Below are 20,530 nucleotides of genomic sequence, written 5' to 3'. Positions count from 1 at the left end.
AATTCTTGTAATGTGCATATATGTGCACTATTGACAATGTGTATGTAGCATTATAAATTAAGAGCCATGTTCAAATGTAACTTTCTTCAAGTATTAATAGCGACAATCAAACAAAAAGGCCTTCAGTAGAACTATTGTATTGACTGAGAATTACTCATATGAGCGGAGTACAGAATTGGGCCTTTCTTTTAGAGTTTCTAGACTTATGTGTTTTTGAGTTATGTGAGCACAGCATTGCTAGATATATGGGGAAAAGCTCTTTAAAAACACTGGCATAATTCAGAAATGGCTGAACAAAATTTTTTCCAACATTCAAAAACAAATAACCTTTGTGCTGAAACTAAGAATGGAAAACTTCTGCTCTAAAGGAATTTGTCAAAGAAGTTATGAACCACTGAAAATCAGGGACTAAAATGGAAGACGGAATTCAGTCTTAACTCCAGCCATTGCTACTATATAAAGGTCTGTTGCTATAACATTTTGAGTATGTGTGTATATATATTACACTCTCTACACACACGTACAAATATATGTATGTATATAATATATTTATATAAACACAATAACTATGTGCAAAAATGTTACAATATAGCTGTCATAGCCACAATGGCTATAGAGAGAGAGAGTGTGTGTGTGTAAAACTAAAATATTTAACAAAAGAGCTGTGCTCAGTGGCTTATTTATTTCCCGGTATGACTCCTTACACTTTTTTGTGACAACTCATTCTACTGAAATTGGTCTTGTCATTGACATTGTTTCTTGTACATAGAGTAGAATATTGTGAGAAATATTTTCAAGCACAATTTCTAATCATTCCTCTTGACTTCACTTTGGGATTTAGATTGATCACATCTAAATCCTGTTACGGGGTTAAATGTTTCACATTCTCATACTAGCTGTTTTTAGGATCTGTGGTTCTGGAACATGACTGACACTCACCAGTCTTTGCTGAACTGCACACAATTTGGTATTCTTAAAAACAATGTATTTGTTTGTCACACATTGTGTTTGTGGTTGTGGGGGAAAGGAGGAAGCTGCCGATGGAGATTTTGCCTTGGGGCTTGCACTGTACTTGTTGTGCATTCATACGCGGCGGCATTTCCTTTCACTATAAAACACCCATGTTGGTAGTAATCGTGTGCATCCCTTTTGGACTGTGGCATTTTCTGTCTTGGGTACTTGTGTGTTAATCTTGTGGGTGTTGCCATTCCTTTTACTTGCAGCTTCTCGACGTCATTCCAGGTCCACTAGTGCTCTCTCCACTGCTGATTCTGTTGGGCAGTCAGGTGAACAAGTGCTAACTGCATGAATCTACTTCTTAATATTAGTCTTGTTTACAACCATTTTAACATTTGCTGTCATGCATATCAGCCAGCACTTGGCATGTGCTTTTCATTACTGTGGGGTTTTTGTTTAACATGCTTTTTTTATTTTAATTTATTGAATGTTTTTAATTTTGTTTATGTACTTTAGGAACATCATGAGCCGTGTACAAACAAACCAAGGGTGATCCAGGGCATTCTTAATTCCACCCTGCAAATGGATCAGCTGTGTAACATGGGATAGATCCTCAGGGATGCTGAGCATTCACAACTCCCATTTATGTCAATGGGAGTTGCAGGTGCTTGGGATCGGACCCTTACTGGTCAGATCCTGCATATTGCGAGTATTCCCAAATCCCACTCAGTACCTTGCAGGATCAAACCCCAGATGCACAAAATCAACACAGAATTAGCACTGGATGGGGTTTTTAAATAAAAATGGCAAATGTAACATTTTCCAATATATAATTTTTTAAGGCCTGGTCCAAATGTCACTCAAGCCAAGGGAAAGACTCCCTTTAAAGTCCCTGTGCTTTTGCTCACACTATTAATATTTAGATTTTAATGGGATAAATCCTAAGATTCTTACCCACCTTTTACTCAAACAAAATTCCCATTGAATGTGTGGGCCAAATCCTCAGATATTGAGCATGTGCAACTGTCTTTTGAAATCAAGTGATTTCAGTGGGAGTTTTTCTTTAATAAGAGCTGGGTGAGGACTTCAAGACTTGGTGCAGTGGGAGTTTAGCTGGCAAGAACTGAGTGAGGAGTTAACCCAATATTGTAGCTGCAAAGCTGTCCTTTTCATAAAGCAGAGTGGAGTCATTAATGACATTGCCAATCATTTAACTGTCCCCATTTTGATAGGGTGTTTGAAATTCTCCTTAACTTAGGGTGAGGTTGAATTAAATGACTGTTATTTAACCCAAACCCTCAAAATTGATTTTTTTAATCTAGTGATTCTATAAAAAAATAATTATAAGTTGAACTGACTTTGACCTTGAGAATTTTTTTAGGCCACAATTCAAATTTGATGCATTTCACAGAATAATTGAAAGAACTGAAAAATTACATTTCACTGTAATAAAGGTGAAGGTCTAGACTACACGTTCCGTTTCCACTTCTTATGATATAGTCTACATTTTTAGCTCCTGTAAATTTGCTCAAAGTTTGATCAAACACAACACAGTAAATAACCTTTGTCCTTGAGAAGACTAAAGCCAGTGGGAATTTTGCCTCCATACAGATGATAAAATCAAGCCACAAATAGACCTAACTTCCCTTTTTAAAAATGAACTAAAGCTGGAATTTTCAAAGGGGCCTAAGTGAGTTTTGCTGTCAAATGCCAATGAATGTCCTTGGGAATTGAGTGCCCAATCCCCTTAGTCATCTTTGAAAACCTCAGCCATCATTTACGTAACTCCCAAATAGCGAGCAATCCCACTAAATGGCATGAAACCAAGTGGCATAGACTTTTAAATCCTATGTATCTTGCTCACATAAGAAGTCCCACTGAAATCAGTGACCTCTTGGAAGAGTAAGGTTTAATCCTTAAGCAGGTTTCAGACAAACTGTTCTGAATTGTAGATAAGACATTTTACTAGTCTTTCAGTCTAACTAGAGTTCTTCAATGCAACTGAAAAAAAAATGTGTTTGAAATTGAAGTTGTTATAGTCCCACTCATGTAGCTCTTAAACATGTATAATTCCCATTGAAATAAAAGGGAGATTACATGCTCAAAGACAGCAAGATTGGTGGTTTAAGCTTACTTCATATTACAAAGCTGTACACAGCTTGGAAACACTGGCCCCAGTCCTGCTTTGGCAGTGTCAAAGATGGCCCTTGCAGAATACCCTGATTGTTAGGGGGGTGTTTCTTAGCCAGTCCAGAGCAAGTGTAGTGGCTCAGGCAAGGGGAGCAAAGATGCATGACCAGAGCACATGGTACTCTGGCTATTCTGTGCCAACGTAATGATGCGGGGTCTGCTCTCAGTTGTGCCAGCAGCCAGGCATGTCCCCAGCACAGCCCAGAATTAGGGAGATGCAAAAGCTCATATAGACACCTTTGACGCATGCCCCACCTCATTTCTGCACTTGATGCAGGAGCAGAGTATCAGGGAATTGGGGCCCAATGTGTTTTGTGTTACGTTATTCAGTGACCTTTAAATCTGTATCTCAGAGATTCCAGCAGTACTCTTGGAGCAAGATATATGCCAGCATGCCACATTGTACTTATTCTGATTTGTTTAAAAACAGCTCCCTTTTGTTTATGTTTATGCCGGGTAATTTAAACTGGTTTACAACTGAATTATTTTGTCATTCTATTTTTCATTAAATACAGAAACTGTCTTCCCTTTTCTAATGCAACGCTAAATTAACTTGCAAACCAATGACACTCAAAGTGCTATGTGATGATACCAAGAGACCGAATTCTGCTCTCAGTACCACCTGAGCAATGCTGCTTAAATCAGTTAGGTTTGCACAGATATAACTGAGAACACAATTTGCCTCATCATTTTCTACCTTTTTGTATATACCAGTTATCCATCTGTGTTTGTGAAAACACTCGTGTCTTCTGTATACTTTCATAAAATAAATCTGTGTAGCAACACATTTAGTTTGTATCATATATAATGCAGTGTCATCTCCTCTGCATTCCAACTGAAGGAGTTACAGATCTTTCCATTCTGGGATGAAATTTCTATCAAGTATTTATAACGGTTGTGCAACTGAGTTCATTAAAAAAGGGGATGGTAATAACGCATACAATTTTTATTTCCTTGTAAAATGTCATGATTTGATTATTTTTTGGCAGTAGTTTTTAAGAAATTCATTTTTTCCCCGTGTAATGTGTTTTGTAGAAAATGTGCTTGCTGTAAATTTAAAATGTTTGATCTGATAATGCATCTCTGAAAGATAGTAGGAAACTTGTAACTACCATCCGTCCACTTCTAAACATAAATATAGAAACAATCAAGTTTTCAGTTCATCACTTGACAAAATGTTTTTAATTAAAAAAAAAAAAAAACCCTCCTATTTTCCCATTGCTGATCTAATCCTGCAACCCCTTAATCAGACAAAAGTTGGATTTAATTCAAGTTGGAGTTTTGCCAGAGTAAAGACTACAAGTTTGAGCCCTTAAGAGATTAATTCAAATAGTACAAAAATCATTCTTTTGGGACAATTACACCTCTCTCTAGTTCTTTGTATAACTGTTAACAATTTTTTTTTTCTCTATAATTGAGGTTTGCAAGAGAGTTCTGTACTGTAGAATTTAAAATGTAAATGTTAAGGTGTGTAAACCAGCATAATTTTCTTATATTTAATTATTTCCCTATTAAGTGTTTGCACTCAAATAATCTTCTGAACGTAATACTTTACATCTGTTGCATAGAAGGATGCAATACATTTATACCACGTACAAATGATCATGTTCCTTTTTGGTCAAAGCTTTTAATGGATAGAATATTTTTCCTTAGTTAAATATTAAATACAAAAAACCTGTTAAAAAATCCTTGACTTGGTCCCTTTTGCCCACTGATCTTGTATTGTGTATTGACCAAATGCCGCTTAAGTACACCACAGATGGGCATACACATGTGCAGCTTGACGCTGCACCATTTATGCTAATAGGTTTCCATTTATTTAAATGGTAACATTTGTCGGACCATTCTCCACTAAGACAATATAAATGTATGTCCTCTGGAGATTAGTCTGTCCATGAGTCCAGGCATACCCATGAATAAATATACAGATCATGGCTCTGGGCACCAGATTGCCCCAAGTAGCTCATGTCATGGAAAGATCTGCAGAGCAGCGTTTCCCTGTTTATAACTGGAGCCTGGACTAGGGTACACTACCTTCATTCCATACTCCCTCTGCCCTAGAAAGTATTTATGAACAGTGTGATGCCAGAATTTGGCCCATGATAGGTAAGTCCACTGCCCCTGTATCCAGTGCTTAATTTGTGCTAGGGCTGAGCCCTGGCACCTTTAGGCTTGGTAGTTCATAGCCTTGCCACTTCTGGGCTTGCGCCCTAGCACCTACTTACTTGAGCCTGGCAAATCTTTCATTACAAATTAATTGCTGCCTGTGTCTGATCCCCCTCGAATACCTACTGTATGCCTTTGGCTGACAGTATGTGTTTTATTAGTAAGAATAATATATGTGTCTGCAATTATCCATTTGCTGGGTTTTTGCTAAATGACATTAATATGCAAAATCCTGGGAAATGATAAAGGACGCCAAGCAATATTTTGGATGTAAATCACATTTTGGGCCCAGTGCTGTTCACATTGTGAAATCACTGGGAGCTTTTCCATTATATTAAAGGGTTGCCACCTTTCTAATTGCTGGTAACTTGATCCCTGAGGCTCTCCCTGCACCGCTGCTTCTTCTTCTTTCAGTGCTTGCTCATGTCAATTCCATTCTAGGTGTGTGCGCGCCCACATGCACGGCTGTCAGAGATTTTTGCCTTAGTGGTATCCGTAGGGCCAGCTGTGGCACCCCCTGGAGTGCTGCGCTCATGCCACAATATATCAAGCGCCGCCGGCCCTGCACCCTCTCAGTTCCTTCTTACCGCCCGTGGTGGTCAGTCAGAGTGCATCTCTCCCTTGCTTTGCAGGTGGCCAGTGGTTTCTTTCCTGTTTCAGCCTTGTGCTTCCAGTTGTAAATATTTCTATTGTTTCTTAGTTAGTAGTTAAGTAGCTGTTAAGTGTTCAGTTAGTTAGGTGGGGGCTTTGCCTTGGGCAGGGCATGCCCGTTCTCTGGGTTTTAAGCCCTGCTCCATGTGTAACAGGCCTATGCCTGTTAGTGACCCTCACAATAGTTGTCTGCAGTGCCCTGGGGAGTCCCACATGAAGGAGCATTGTCGCATCTGTAAGAACTTTCGTCGTCGGACACAGAGGGAACGCGACATACGTCTCAGGGCCCTCCTGATGCAGGAAGCCAGCTTGGTCTGAAACGACACCCAGCGCTTCGGCCTCGGTGCACAGCGCACCTCTGGCACTGTTCCCCGTCCCTGGTACCGAAAAAGAAGCTGAAGAAGATGACACTGGGCAAGCCTGATAAAGGCACGCTGGGCAAAGGACCCTGTTTGGGCCTTACACCCACTCCAGACCTGCACAAGGGCTCCACCCGGGGGAGTGCCTCCCCCCGAATAGACCTGCCACCAACTACGGCAAGTGGTACAGGGTCAAAGCTGATGGGTCGGTCAACGCCTGCTCAGTTCTCAGCGCCTGCAGAGCCAAGGGAGCTCCTGCTGGTGCTGGCACCACGTTCGGCAATGGAACTAGCTAAGGCGAGGGCAAGCCCGCCAGTAAGGCCTTGCACAGGATGGGCGTGCGCCACTGATCTCCAGAGCCAAGGCAGAGCCCTAGGTTGCCATGCTCTTGGTCTCCGTGCCCCAGGTCTCCGGCCCATCGTTACCAGTCATCAGTACCACACTCCCGGTCCCTGTCTTTGCACCAAAGCTCTCCCAGGTGTAGTTGATCCCTTTGGCACCGATCCACGTCATGTTGCTGACACCTTGACTTTGAAGCCACTCCCCAAAACGATGCTGCTCTCCCTACTCCTGGCACCAGTCAGAATGCTCCTGGTCACCGGTGGCGATGGTTAACCGCCAGACCCAGGCCTGGACAGCCCTTCCGTGGTCACCTGAGGGCGACGACTTATCTGGATTGGTGGCACAGTTTAGCCCCTCACCCAGGCTGCAAGGGGACTGGGCCCTGGAGGAAGCATCTGCGGCATTGGGGCCGGCCTGGCAGCAGGGTCAATGGACGAACTAATGGACTTATTGGAATGCCTGGGGGGTTACTGTTATGCTATTGCCCCACTCTCGCCAACCCTCGGTTGCCGCATCAGACAGGCCAAAGTCTGCGCCCGCAGCACCGCCGGCACTGGGTTCAATGCAGGATGTTCTGGTGATTGTCGCGGGTGAGGAGCCGGTGCCCACTCCAAGGCCACTCTCCCCTTCGGGGGAAGATGCCAGAGGGCCTCCCTTGGTGGTCCAATCATCCTCCTCCTCCTCCCTGGACGAGGCAGTGGTGGGGCCCTCCACAGCTAGCCATGCTGCTCCGTAGCGTGGCTTTGAATTTGGGCCTCAAAGCAGGGGAGATGGAGGAGCTGACGAACACATTGTTCAATGTGCTCTTGGTGGCCACCTCAGCCCGAGTTGCACTCCCGGTGCATGAAGGGGTCTTGAACATTGCCAAGTTGATCTGGCAAATCCCATCCTCGATTCTGCCCTCGTCTAAAAGAGTGGAGAAAAAGTACTTCATCCTGGCAAAAGGGTTCGAATACTTATATACCCACCCACCACCAGGATTGTTGATTGTGTCTGTGGCCAATGAAAAGGGTAAGCAGGGCCCCTCCAGTTCCACCCCCAAAAATAAAGATGCTAAGCCGTTGGCCTTGTTTGGTTGCAAGATTATTCGATGGCCAGCCTCCAGTTTCCAGTGGTGAACCACCAGCCCCTCTTGGGCCGTTACAGTTTTAACGTGTGGGACTCCCTCCTCAAGTTTAAAGACTCCATAGCCCAGACGGTGGCCCAGGAGTTTGCAACCCTGGTGGAGGAAGGCACTGCGGCAGCTCAGTGTTCCCTCCAAATGGCCTGGGATATGGCCGATTTGGCTGCCCGGGTGGTCGCCTCAGTGGTGGTTATAAGGCGCAGTTCCTGGCTCCAGTCCGCAGGCCTGTCCCAGGAGATGCAGGCCTCTATTCAGGACCTCCCATTTGATGGTGTCGGTCTGTTCTCTGACCAGATGGATGCGCGGCTTCACGGCCTTAAGGACACATGGGCGACTCTCCGCTCTCCGGGGATGCACACTCCTCAAGCATTAAGACAGCTGTTCTGGCCTTCTCTGCCGCCACGACAGTGGCAGCCTCGTCAGTGGCCTACAAGGAGACGGGACACTGGGTTTAGCCGCCGCCACCCATCATCGTCTCGCTCCCCTGCACAGCCTAGCCTGGTGAAGCACCAAGGGGGCCAGAAATGCTCATTTTGAGGGTGCACCCGAGAGTGACGCACCAGCCATCTGCCCGGATCCTGCCCGCCCTTTCCTTGACCGCCTCTCCCCTTCTTCTTTGGCCTGGTCCCAGGTTATGTCGGACCGCTGGGTCCCGGACAGAATCACTTGGGGCTATACCCTGCAATTTTTGGACACCCCTCCCTCCCGCCCCCCTTCTTCCCCGTCCCTCTTCAGACCCTTCTCATGAGCTTCTCCTTGTTCAGAAGGTTGAAAAGGCTCCTTAGGATATGGAAGGAAGAGGATTCTACTCCTGATACTTCCTAATCCCAAAGGTGAAAGGGGGCCTCAGGCCCATTCTGGCCTAAGTGTCTGGCCTCAGGCCCATTCTGGCCCAAGTCTCTCAAGAAGTTGATGTTCCGCATGGTCTCCCTGGCCTCCATCATCCCTCCCCTGGATCCAGAGGACTGGTATGCAACTCTCGACTTAAAGGGCATGCACTTCCATGTCTCCATATTCCCAGGACACAGATGGTTCCTGTGCTTCATAATGGCCAGGCAACACTTTCAGTTCACAGCGCTATCTTTTGGCCTGTCCTAGGCCCCCAGGGTGTTCACGAAATGTGTGGAGCCAGTGGTGGCTTACCTCAAACTTCAGGGGGTCCAAATCTTTCTGTATCTCGACAACTGGCTCACCAAGGGCAGATCTCCAGAGCAGGTGCAAAGGAGCCTCGATCTGGTGCGTTCCACCTGCAGCAACCTGAGCCTGTTGGTAAATACAGAAAAGTCCACGTTAACTCCAGTCCAATGCATAGAGTTTATTGGGGGCAGTCCTTGACTCCACGCAGGCCAGGGCCTGCCTTCCCGAGGCACGTTTTTGGGCCATGGCGGACTTAATCTCCCACATAAAAGCCCACACACTCACTACAGCCCACACGTGGCTGCGTGCTGTCTTTGTATGAGGCTTCTGCAAATGTGGCTGGCCTCGGTTTACACTCCCAGCAGGCACCCCCTAGACCAGGGATCTCAAACTCGAATCACCACGAGGGCCACATGAGGACTAGTACATTGGCCTGAGGGCCACATCACTGACACCTTTCCATATAAAGGTACAAAAGCCCCTTGGCCCCACCCCCACTCCACCCCTTCCATGAGGCCCTGCCCCTGTCCCCACCCCAACTCCACCCCCTCCCTGCCCCTATTCCAACCCCTGCCCCACCTCTTCTCCACCTCCTCCCCTGAGCGTGCAGCTCCCCCCTCCCTCCTGGAAAGCACTAAGCGCTGCCGAACAGCTGTTTGGCGGCGGGAAGTGCCTGGAGGTAGACAGAGGAGCAGGGACGCAGCACGCTGCGGAGGGAGGGGAGCTTGGCGGCCTGCAGGAAATAACTCCGGGGGGGCACGGGGAGCTTGGCGGGCCACAGGAAATAACTTCAGGGGGGTGCGGGGAGCTTGGCGGGCCACAGGAAATAACCCATTTTTTTGAGACCCCTGCCCTAGACCAAGTAGTCACAGTACCGAGCCATATCCAGCTGTCATTGGACTGGTGGCGGGATCCCACGTCACTGCTGCAAGGACTTCCCTTTGTGTCTCTGACCCCATTGCTCACCCTGGTCTCAGATGCTTTGGATCTGGGCTGGGAAGTCCACCTGGGCCAGCTCAGCATCCAGGGTCATTGGCTGCAACCCGACCTGGCCCTCCACATCAATGTCAGGGAGCTCAGGGCAGTTTGGCTAGCCTGTCAGGCTTTCTTGTCCCACCTGAAGGGCAAGGTGGTGCAGGTCCTGATGGACAATACCGCTGCAATGTATTACATCAACAAGTAGGGTGGCGCCAGGGCTTTAGCCCTTTGTCACAAAGTGTTCAGCCTCTGGGACTTCGCATGAGGAACGCCGTTCACCTGGTGGCCACCCACCTGTCGGGGACCAAGAATGTCTTGGCGGATCGCCTCAACAGAACCTTCTTGTCTCACCACGAATGGTCACTCCATCCAGAAGTAGTCAGCCTGATCTTCCGCAAGTCAGGGACTCCCCAGGTGGACCTGTTTGCATCCAGGCAGAACAGGAAGTGCCACGTGTTCTGTTGTCTGCAGGGCAGGGACAAGGGCTCCCTGTCGGATGCTTTCCTGATTTCCTGGACGGGAACGCTGATGTACACCTTCCCGCTGGTGCCCTTGATCCACACGGTCCTCCTGAAGGTAAAGCAAGACGAGGCCAAGGTCATCCTTGTGGCCCCCTTGTGACCACATCAGCACTGGTTTGGCATGCTGCTGAGTCTGTCGACAGCTACCCACCCCTGCAGCTGCCTCTTTGGCTGGATCTGCTGTCCCAGAACCACGGCAATCTGCTGCACCGGAACCTGGCAGCACTGCACTTGACATCCTGGCTTCTGCCTGGCTGAGTGGGGAGGAGCAGCAATGTTGCGCCAGTGTCCAGCTGGGCAGCAGGAAGCCCTCCACCAGGGCTTTGTGGCAAAGTGGAAGTGTTTTACATGTTGGGCTTTGGATCGTTGCATCTGTGCAGAGGAGGCCCCCCTGCAGGACATCCTGGACTGTTTGCTGCATCTTAAGCTCCAGGGCCTATCACTATCTTCGGTCAAGGTGCACCTGGTGTCCATGTTGGTGTTCCATCCTCCATTTCGAGGCAGGTCGGTCTTCACCCACCCTATAATGGCATGGTTTCTGAAGGGCCTAGAGCGCCTTTACCTGCATGTTCAGGATCTGGTACTCCCTTGGGACCTGAATCTTGTGCTGTCATGGCTCCCGCCTTCAAACCCCTCGCTTCCTGTTCTTTACTGCTTCTCTCCTGGAAGGTCTCCTTCCTAGTCGCCATAACTTCGGCCCGTCGAGTGTCTGAAATCAGAGCACTAATGTCTGAACCACCTTACACGGTTTTCTATAAGGACAAGGTTCAGTTGCATCCACACCTGGCCTTTCTGCCCAAGGTCCTCTCCCAGTTCCATCCTGGTCAAGACATATATTTGCTGGTTCTTTTTCCTAAGCCCCATGCGACAGATGAAGAAGGCAGGTTGCATACCCTGGATGTCAGGCGCACTCTGGCCTTTTACATAGACAGAACGAAGCCATTCCTTAAGTCAACGCAGTTGTTCGTGGCGATCGCAGACAGGATGAAAGGTTGCCCTGTGTCTGACCAAATAATATCATCGTGGATCACTGCCTGTATCTGCTACTGCTACGAGCTAGCGAAGGTGCCCCCGTCGCCGATAGTGACTGCTCACTCGACTAGGTCCTTCCTCGCTCAGGTGCTGATCCAAGAGATCTGTTGGACCGCGACCTGGTTGTCTGTCCACACATTGGCTTCACACTATGCTCTGACCCAGCAAGCTCGGGATGACACTGGGTTAGGCAGAGCTGCACTACAAGCTGCACAACGGTGAACTCCAAGCCCACCTCCATTGATACTGCTTGTGAGTCACTTAAAACGGAATCCACATGAGCAAGCACTTGAAAAAGGAAAAACGGTTACCTACTTTTCGTAACTGTTGTTCTTCGAGATGTGTTGCTCATGTCCATTCCATTACCCGCCCTCCTGCCCCTCTGTCGGAGTTGTCGGCAAGAAGGAACTGAGAGGGCACAGGGCCAGCCACAGCTGGCCCTATGGGTACCGCTAAGGCAAAAATCTCCGATGGCTTGCGCACACCTAGAATGGAATGGACATGAGCAACACATCTTGAAGAACAGTTACGAAAGGTAGGGAATTGTTTTTTCCTCCCAAGGCCCCGCCCCTGCTCCGTCTCTTCCCTTGAGGCTCCGTCCCTTCTCAGCCTCTTCCCCAGGGCCCGCCTCCCTCCCCACCTCTTTCCCTCAAGGCCCTGCCCCCGTCACTTGCTCCTCTTCCCATCTCCCCCAGTCACTCGCTAGATCGTCTCAAGGAGCTGCCTGCAGGTAGGAGGCAGCCCCAGCTGAGTTTGTGCTGGTATGGGTTAATGACTCAGCGCTTCCCCCTGCTCCACAGTAACCGGACTTTTGATTCGGGGTGCCATTTAGGGTTGCCAGGTCCCCTTTACGACTGCACTTTCCGGTTGAAAACCAGGTACCTGGCAACTCTAAATGGCACCTGGACACAGAAGCCAAAAAACAGAGTGTCCAGGTAAAACCCGGACGGGTGGCAACCCTGATCAAACCCTTTATTTTCTTGCAAAAGAAAGAAATTGTATGTTGATTTTACGGTATTGAGGCCAAGTTTCAGCCCAGGGCAAATTTAAGCCTGTTCCTCTAAGAGTCATTTAACAACAAAGGTGAGGTTGGAACCACTTCAGAGATGATCACACCATAGATATTTCTCCCTTTTTATACGTTCTTCTTCCCACATGAGAGGAAAAAACTCATCTAGTGGTTAGTCAAGTTTTGAAACTTAATATGTAAGATCTCAAGCCTTTGATTTCAGTCAAATGACTCTTGTGAGTAGGGGCTGCTCAAATGAGAGAGTTGCAATATCAGCACTTAATAGAAATAGTGAGTAATGGAACTGTAGACCCGATTCTGCTTCAGAGAAGTCAATGAAAGTTTTACAGTTGATTTTGATAAGAGGAGGATTGGACCTCATGTATGTGTGACTCCTGAAACCAAAATAAAAGTAGAAAAGAGTAAATTTAAAAAGAGAGAGAGAGAGAGTAAAATAAAAGGAAAAATAGATTCCTTTCCCACCCATCTTGCAACAGTAAAATATGCCTATGAAAATCAAACATAGTGTCTCTGGTAGCTTAAGTACTGGAGTTCGTTTGTAGTATTTTTGTTTTAAATACCATAGCGGCAAAATGTGTCAGAGTGACGGATAAAATAACATTTAATGAAATGATACTGTGGGTTCCCAAAGCCTTTCATTGGGGAGTTCCTGGCCAGACACCTTATTAGGATTCAGAGTGAATGTGAATTCACTTAACAATCTCTTTCAATGTTGTCTTTTGTGCAGACCGGTTTGGACTTGGACAGCCAGGCAGGATGCCTGCTTCTGTGAATGCCATGCGAGTCCTGAGCTCAAGCACAGATCTGGAGGCTGCTGTGGCTGATGCACTGGTAAGAGGAAAAATACAAAATGCTACCGACACCAGAAAGTGGCTTAAAGTTACCTGTACGTATGTTCTCTTTTTTAATAGCCGTTGTTTTAAATGTCCCAATGTCTGACACTGTGGCGATGTTTGATAATTGCATTTTGCATTTGAATGTATTGGCACCGATGCTACATTTCATTATGGAAGTTTGTTAATCCTCATCAGTTATTATCCAACAAGCAGAGATGCTTTAGTGTCACTGATGAGGAATAGGTTAAATCAGCCCTTTGTCTTTAATCTGATATTTGAGGAGGGTATCCTGTGTGGTGCTGAGCACTAGAGGGAATTGAGGATGCTCAGTGCCTGGAAGGACTGTGGTCCTAACAAAGCCCCAGACAGTAAATTACATGGGGATGTTCTGGGCAAAACCCTAATAAACTTGACTCCTGTCTGCTCTATGTGGACATTAGATCCCATTGCAGTTTTTTTGGGATTTGCACCAGTGTCTCTGCCCAGTATTTCTGGCACCTGGTTGAACACTTTGAACAGCTAATGGCTTGGCTTATCTCTAGTTCAATATTAGTGTATTAGTCACTCTGTAAAACTGAAATGTGTTTATTTACTGTGCCCCTAGAAGCAAAGGCAGTTTGTTTTGTATTTACTATCCCAATCTCCCTTGATTTCCCTTATCCCTGCTGAGTTATTTCCATTTGCAAGCATTAGCTAAATTCTCATGTATTCCTGAATCTTATTGTAGTGAAAGTTCTCCAGTGGCAGAATCCAGCGAATTTCTGCTGTTCATCCAGAAACCATACATTAACCTTTTGCCACATTTACCTGATTTTTCTGCATACATTTTTCTGATTTTTCAAGGGAAGGCAGAATGAGAGTACCAATCACTGTGCAGGGTAATGTGGGTACAACTTTGTCCTGTGTGTTATACAGGATAATTCCAGAGACCTAAGCTGTTGGGATGATGAAAGGATTTCTTGAAGTATTTGATGCAGGGTTCTCAAACCTTTCCATATTGTGGACCACATCCCCATAGAGAGAGTGTCTCAGGGACATCTCTTTCCCCATTTGCAATTGGGCAGACCACCTCCCCTCTTATTCACTATTACTCAGACTGTTTTCCTCCCTATTTGTGATCACATAACAACTCCAAATCATCACAGAGCACCAGCAACTTAATATGAGAACTGCTGATCTGATTTAAGATCCTTCTTTCAGAAAACTTTTCTTTTTGCGAATACAGACTAACACGGCTGCTACTCTGAAACCTACATGAATAAAAGGAGGGCTAGTGGCACCTTAGAGACTAACCAATTTATTTGAGCATAAGCGTTCGTGAGCTACAGCTCAGCTGTAGCTCACGAACGCTTATGCTCAAATAAATTGGTTAGTCTCTAAGGTGCCACTAGTCCTCCTTTTCTTTTTATTAATGTGTGAATTCAATAGAATGTAGAAATAAGATGTTAGAATGTAGGCTGTGCCATTGCCATCAGAGGTCTAAATAATTGTGTTTGTTAAGCAAATTAAATACGTTGTGGGCCAAATTTTCATTTTGGTCTCCGAGGTTGAATGCCAATACAGTCACTCAGAATTGTCCTTTTAAATGTTTCATGTGTTTTACTAGGTAACATTACTCCACAAGATACAGTATTCCCTATACTTAATATAGGGAAGTACAGGGTAAGAAATATGGCATATATTGTAGTAACATCATCAAAGGCAATCCTGGAAAGTTTTAAGGGCAGTCCCTGTGTATCCTTTTACCCTCTTACCACTTTGAGGCTTGTTAGGTTTGAAAAGCATCAGTATATAATATTCTCTTTCCAGAAGCTGTGACTTTAAAATCTAGCCTGATCAGAATCTGAACTCCTATTGCTGCAGGGGACCCACTTCATCCTGTAGTCCCCCTCCTCCACAAGCCCCCATTCTGCTCTTCTCGCTCATAGGCTCTTTAGACAGTCCTTTCACAGCAGGCACTTTACAAAGCCAGTTCTGGCTTCCTCGTTGGAGAGCCGTGCAATGCCAGCTTCTATCCACCTCCCTTGTATACAGAAGGAGTATTCTTTTCATTGTGTTAGGAAAGGAGAGGAGCTTCTCCAAAGATGGCGTTATCCCAATAATCAAGTTTGAACAAAACACTCTGGGTCAAGTTCTGACCTCTAGTACATGTGTGCAGCTCCCATTGATTCCCACGTTCATGTGTGAGAGCAGAAATTGACCCAGGGAGGCAGACTGTATGTCCAACTGGTCATACTTTGAATCTATATACAGTACAACTCTGAAAATCTCAAATAACACGTGAAACCTTTGGGTAATTGAGATTTCAGATGCAAGGGGAGCCGGCCAGCTGGCTTTAAACAAGCTGAGCTTCAAGAGACATCCAAGGTATTTGTACAGTTCCAGGAGCAAAAAAGAGATATTGGTTAATTGGAGTTTGGTTAAATGAAGCTATACAGTATATAATTGTTTCCTGGCATTAGAGTCTCTGTTCAGGACTCTGTAATATGTTTCCTTCTTTAATGGACAACTGACCGTTTCAAAAATTGGTATTTAGTTAGAGAAGCTTTCCTGAGAGGTAAAACACAGAGATGGTGTATGTAGATCTACAGCTGTTAGAAGCCATTAGGAAAGGTATAATCCCGATCCTATATTCTTTACTCAGGTAAACTCAGTATTGGGAACTTTGTCTGCTTTAGGAGTATGGCATAGGAGCAGCAGTAGGAAAGTAAAGGCAGACATTATATATCCATTTTTCTTTTCTTTTGCTTTAACTGTGTTTTTAATTTGCTAGGACGCATTTGCTGTACGTTTTTGTTGCAAGAACAATCCCTCATAAGCTTCTGACATAATTCTCTGTGCTTTTTCCCACCCTTCAATATTTTCCTGCCTACAGCTGTTAGGAGACTCCAGGAGCAAGGTACTAGTGCTTTCTTGACTTTTTATTTCTACTTTCCACCTTTTTTTTTCCTGTTGCAAAACCCCCCATGATGCTGCAATCGAGCTGATTCATAACAGCTCAACCCTGAAGTCCTAATGAAAGCAAAAATCTCATTGGCTTTGCAAATACAACAACTGCAGGATTGGGCCCTCAGAGAGGAATTCTGTAGCAATCATCTAAGACCTTTTCTGTTATGTTTTATAGTCACTCGTATCCTGTTAAGGTTTGTTCTAGTGTTTATTCCATAGGGTTAAATTTGGCACATTGTCAAAATTGTGCTGATATTTCTTGCTAAGTGTTAAGGCTAGAATTTTCTAAGGTGCATAAGGGAATTAGGCACCCCAAAGCCATTGGAATGAATGGGATTTGGATGTCTGACCCACCCACCCCCAGGTGCATTTGAAAACCCTAGCCCAAATTACCACACGGGGCCAAAATTGTGCTTTCTTGTAAAGCAGTATGAACCTGGAGTAACTTCACTGACTGCGGTGGAATTACCGTGGATTCACACCAACGTATGACAGAGCAGAAATGGTCCTTTAGCTCTTTTCTCTCTCGTTATTATATCATCAAAATGTTTATTTGCAGAATCACTTTCATGTTTAATGACTTTGCTTGAAGTAAAAAGTGTATTGTCAATCTCTAACTAGGGAAATGTTCACTATTTTCATTAAAAGCAATACATTATTTCATTGTTAGCTAACATTTCTATTGGATCATTTATTGTGTTTTGTTGGAGCATCAGTCACATGTGTATTCCCTTCAAAATCAATGGGACTCTTCTTGCTAGAGTGAGTAAGGTAAACAGGCTGGTGCTCCAGGACATTTTACCACCTTTGTGCCACTATAACAATAACCTCAAACTACCTTCAGGTAGAGCATCCTTTCCTCTGCTTTAATATAACTATAAACAGTTTACTTAATGTGGGTTTTTTTCCTCCTCCAGAAAAAGCCAGTGAGAAGAAGATATGAGCCGTATGGGATGTATTCTGATGATGATGCGAATAGCGACGCATCGAGTGCTTGCTCCGAACGCTCATATGGTTCTAGGAATGGAGGCATTCCACACTACCTACGACAGACTGAAGATGTGGCTGAAGTCCTAAACCACTGTGCCAGTTCCAACTGGTCAGAGAGAAAAGAAGGGCTCATCGGCCTTCAGAATTTATTGAAGAGCCAGAGGACACTGAGGTGATCTTCCGAGCTTTGTAATGGTGGCCATTAGTGTTGTGTTGCTATGGTGCAGTCAGAATTCACTATTTTCTCTCATATTGTGCTGACAAATGTTGTCTTTCATAGGCCTTACACTGCCTCTGGGAGCAAGCCTCCCAGACCTGGTGGACAGACTCATGCTAGCTTCTCTCAAGCTAGTGCATTAAAGAAAGTGATGTGGACATTGTGGAGGAATGGTGGCTCAGGTTAGCAGCCAAAGTCCAAGCCCACCTGACTCTCTGGGCCTGAGCTTGGATGGCTAGCCCAAGAGGTCACACCTCCCACAATGTCCATACGGCTATCTTCAACACGCTGGCTCGAGCAGAGCTAATGTAACTCTGTCTACTTACGCTGGAAGACATGCTCCTAGCTGCAGTGTAGCAATTCCCTTTGAGGCCTGGCCTGCACTAGTATTTTTCAATAGAGCTTCTACCATTGCCACTCCCCTGGTGGTAGCCATGTTGGAACAGTAGTATAGACAGGATACAAGCTCATTTACCAGTGAACACTTCTCTCAGCTTGTCCCCATCTACCTGAGCACTCCCACTGCTGCTATCTGTGGCTGCGCAATGTTGAGAGATTTCCTGCCAAAATGCTAATGTTGATACAACCAGAGTGTGCTACAGTTTTCACATGTGACTCAGATATTTCAGGAAGTTTAGCTTCATACCTCATGTATGTGCTTTTGATCACAAACTACATAGCAGCTTTTCAGTGAAGCAAATGCTAGCCACATACAGTGAAAGGAAGCAATGTGTTCGTGTTAAAAATAGGGTCAAGTAGTGTTGTGAATGTTCCGTATGTTAGAAAAATTTATTTGTGCCTGCTTACAGTTGTTATAGTGGAAATTGTATTTGAGCCTCATATAGACAATGCTTATAATGGGGTAGAAGAACGTTTGTAAGAATATGAAGCGTTTGGACTTGACTGAGATTTCGTTTAAGGTGAAAGTATTTGTAAGCAAGTTTGCATGTGGCTTTATTCTGGACTTGCTGACTTGCAGAGAACATGTTAACAAATAGTTTCCTTTAAAACAAAATCTGCTCTTTGGAATATTATAAACAAGTGTTTTAAGTGCATTTAGAAATGGCAGTTGTCTGGGTAACAATTCCGCAACCTTAGCTAGGCAGAAAGGTAAGTGTTTCATTTAAGGGTCTTTTTCAGTTGCTTATAAGTTTTGTTGTTGTTGTTCTTATTAGCAGTTTAAGCAAAAGTGTGTTTGAGAACAGTGCTATGTTCTGACTGATAATAGAGAGGGTGGAAAAAATACACTTTTACCATTTGAAAAAGATTTTCCAATCATTTATTTGAACATGTATAGCAGCACCTCAGTAGGAAGTGGTAGGAAGGAGGCATAGACTCGAGGTTACAGGTGCATCTTTTCATGGTCTGGTAAAAATTTTTTAAACTTGGCCATTTCGTAAGGGTTTTAAAATGTGCTTCTCCCATATACACAGTTTTTTGGTATACCATAATGCAATGGTTCTCAACCTTTCCAGACTATAGTACCCCTTTCAGGAGTCTGACTTGTCTTGCGTACCCCAAGTCTCACCTCATTTAAAAACTACTTGCTTACAAAATCAGATGTAAAAATAAAAAAGTGTCACAGCCACTATTACTGAAAAATTGCTGACTTTATCATTTTAAAATAAATTGATTGGAATATAAATATTGTACTTACATTTCAGTGTGAGACTTGAGCCTTGTCTGAAGCCAGAGCCCTACTGTACCGGGCTGAAGTCTGTAACTTAGCTTTGTGGGGCCCCAGGCAGTTGCTCAGCTTGCCACCCCGTAACGCCGGTCCTGCGCTTATGACCCCCCCCAAACCCGTCCTGTGACCCCTCTGGGATCATAATACCCAGGTTGAGAAACACTGATCTAGATGAGTTGATTATCCCCTGAAAGACCTCTGCTTACGCCCAGGGGTACACATACCCCTGGCTGAGAAACCACGGAAGTAGTGTGTTTTTAATGAGGATCTGATGACAGCCCATTGGCACCGTGTATGTGTGTGTGTGTGTGTGTAAAGGTTGGATAAAATTTTGATTTTGATACCTATGTGTATGGGGATGTGATCTGTGAGGGCATATATGGTGTCAGTGAGAATCCAAAGGAGGAGGCTCTGGGAACACCAAGTGATGGAGATTCCCTGGTTGTGTAGCTCTTGCAGGAAATTATTGTTCCTAGTCCTGGTGGTATGCAGTGTATCAAACTGTACTACTTCCACCATTCCCTTAGGCTAGCAGGACTTTCTTGGCTCTGATCCTGGATATATTATAGACCAGTACCAGGGCTTGCATCATCTTAATTTTAAATCTCTGCATTACATTTTTAAAATTGTACATTATTTCTAGTTCTGCTGATGTTTATATTTGCTCTTAATTTGTAATTTTATCCTCTCCTGGGTAGTTCAGGGCTCTTCTTAGATTGATCAGCTGGTGCCTGCTTGAGTAATTTGGACATATAGTCCAAAGTGTTCACATGGCGTTACTAGGACAGTAGTAGGTACAGTAGTCCAAGGTGCAAGTACCCAAGGTTATTAGAGAATAGATTTTTCAAATTAAACACAGTGTGATTTGCTGCAATGTCATCTTAATTTATATAACAAGTTTAATAAGGGAGGGGGTATTTTACTCTTCTGAACTTACTGGTTAAGGGTCCTTTTTCAGTACTCCATGCTGAATGGGGTTTGATCATGCGTAAGGCTACGATTTAGTCACTGGTATTTTTAGTAAAAGTCGTGGACAGGTCACTGGCAATAAACAAAAAGTCACGGCCAGTTACCTGTCCGTGACTTTTACTAAAAATACCCCTAACTAAATCTTAGGTGCTGGGGAAGGAGGGATGGGGGTGGGGTGCTCCAGCAGATGCTGCTGCTCTGGTGCCGGGGGGTGCTCCAGTGGTCGCTGCAGCCTTAATCATGCATTATCTTCAGTGGGCATTCTGTGTGTGGAAAGGTTGTGGGGTCTAAAGTGGTATCAGAGTTTCATTATACTTACCCATCCTAACGGTTTCTTTACAATTTTCTAAAGTCCTTCTTTTATAAGATCATCCTGATTAGATCTACTGGATATAG

The 20,530-nt window shown here is 45.0% G+C and overlaps 1 protein-coding gene across 35 annotated transcripts in view; it reads left to right on the top strand.

Moving 5' to 3' along the window:
• The window catches only part of CLASP1 (cytoplasmic linker associated protein 1), a 265,289-nt gene that overhangs the window by 180,389 nt on the left and 64,370 nt on the right, over positions 1–20,530 (top strand). For 10 of the 35 annotated variants that reach the window (XM_074967089.1, XM_074967087.1, XM_074967084.1 and 7 more), the window contains 4 exons: positions 1,224–1,286; positions 13,214–13,317; positions 16,198–16,221; positions 17,189–17,433. In XM_074967089.1, the coding sequence (XP_074823190.1) occupies positions 1,224–1,286; positions 13,214–13,317; positions 16,198–16,221; positions 17,189–17,433 (436 nt within the window). The remainder of the gene's footprint in view (positions 1–1,223; positions 1,287–13,213; positions 13,318–16,197; positions 16,222–17,188; positions 17,434–20,530) is intronic. The other 25 variants (XM_074967090.1, XM_074967104.1, XM_074967101.1 and 22 more) reach the window with 3 other exon arrangements.

This window comes from Natator depressus, chromosome 11 (genome assembly GCF_965152275.1).
Source record: "Natator depressus isolate rNatDep1 chromosome 11, rNatDep2.hap1, whole genome shotgun sequence".
In the NCBI taxonomy this organism is placed as follows: Eukaryota; Metazoa; Chordata; order Testudines; family Cheloniidae; genus Natator; species Natator depressus.
This window is presented reverse-complemented; position numbering and strand designations above follow the sequence as displayed.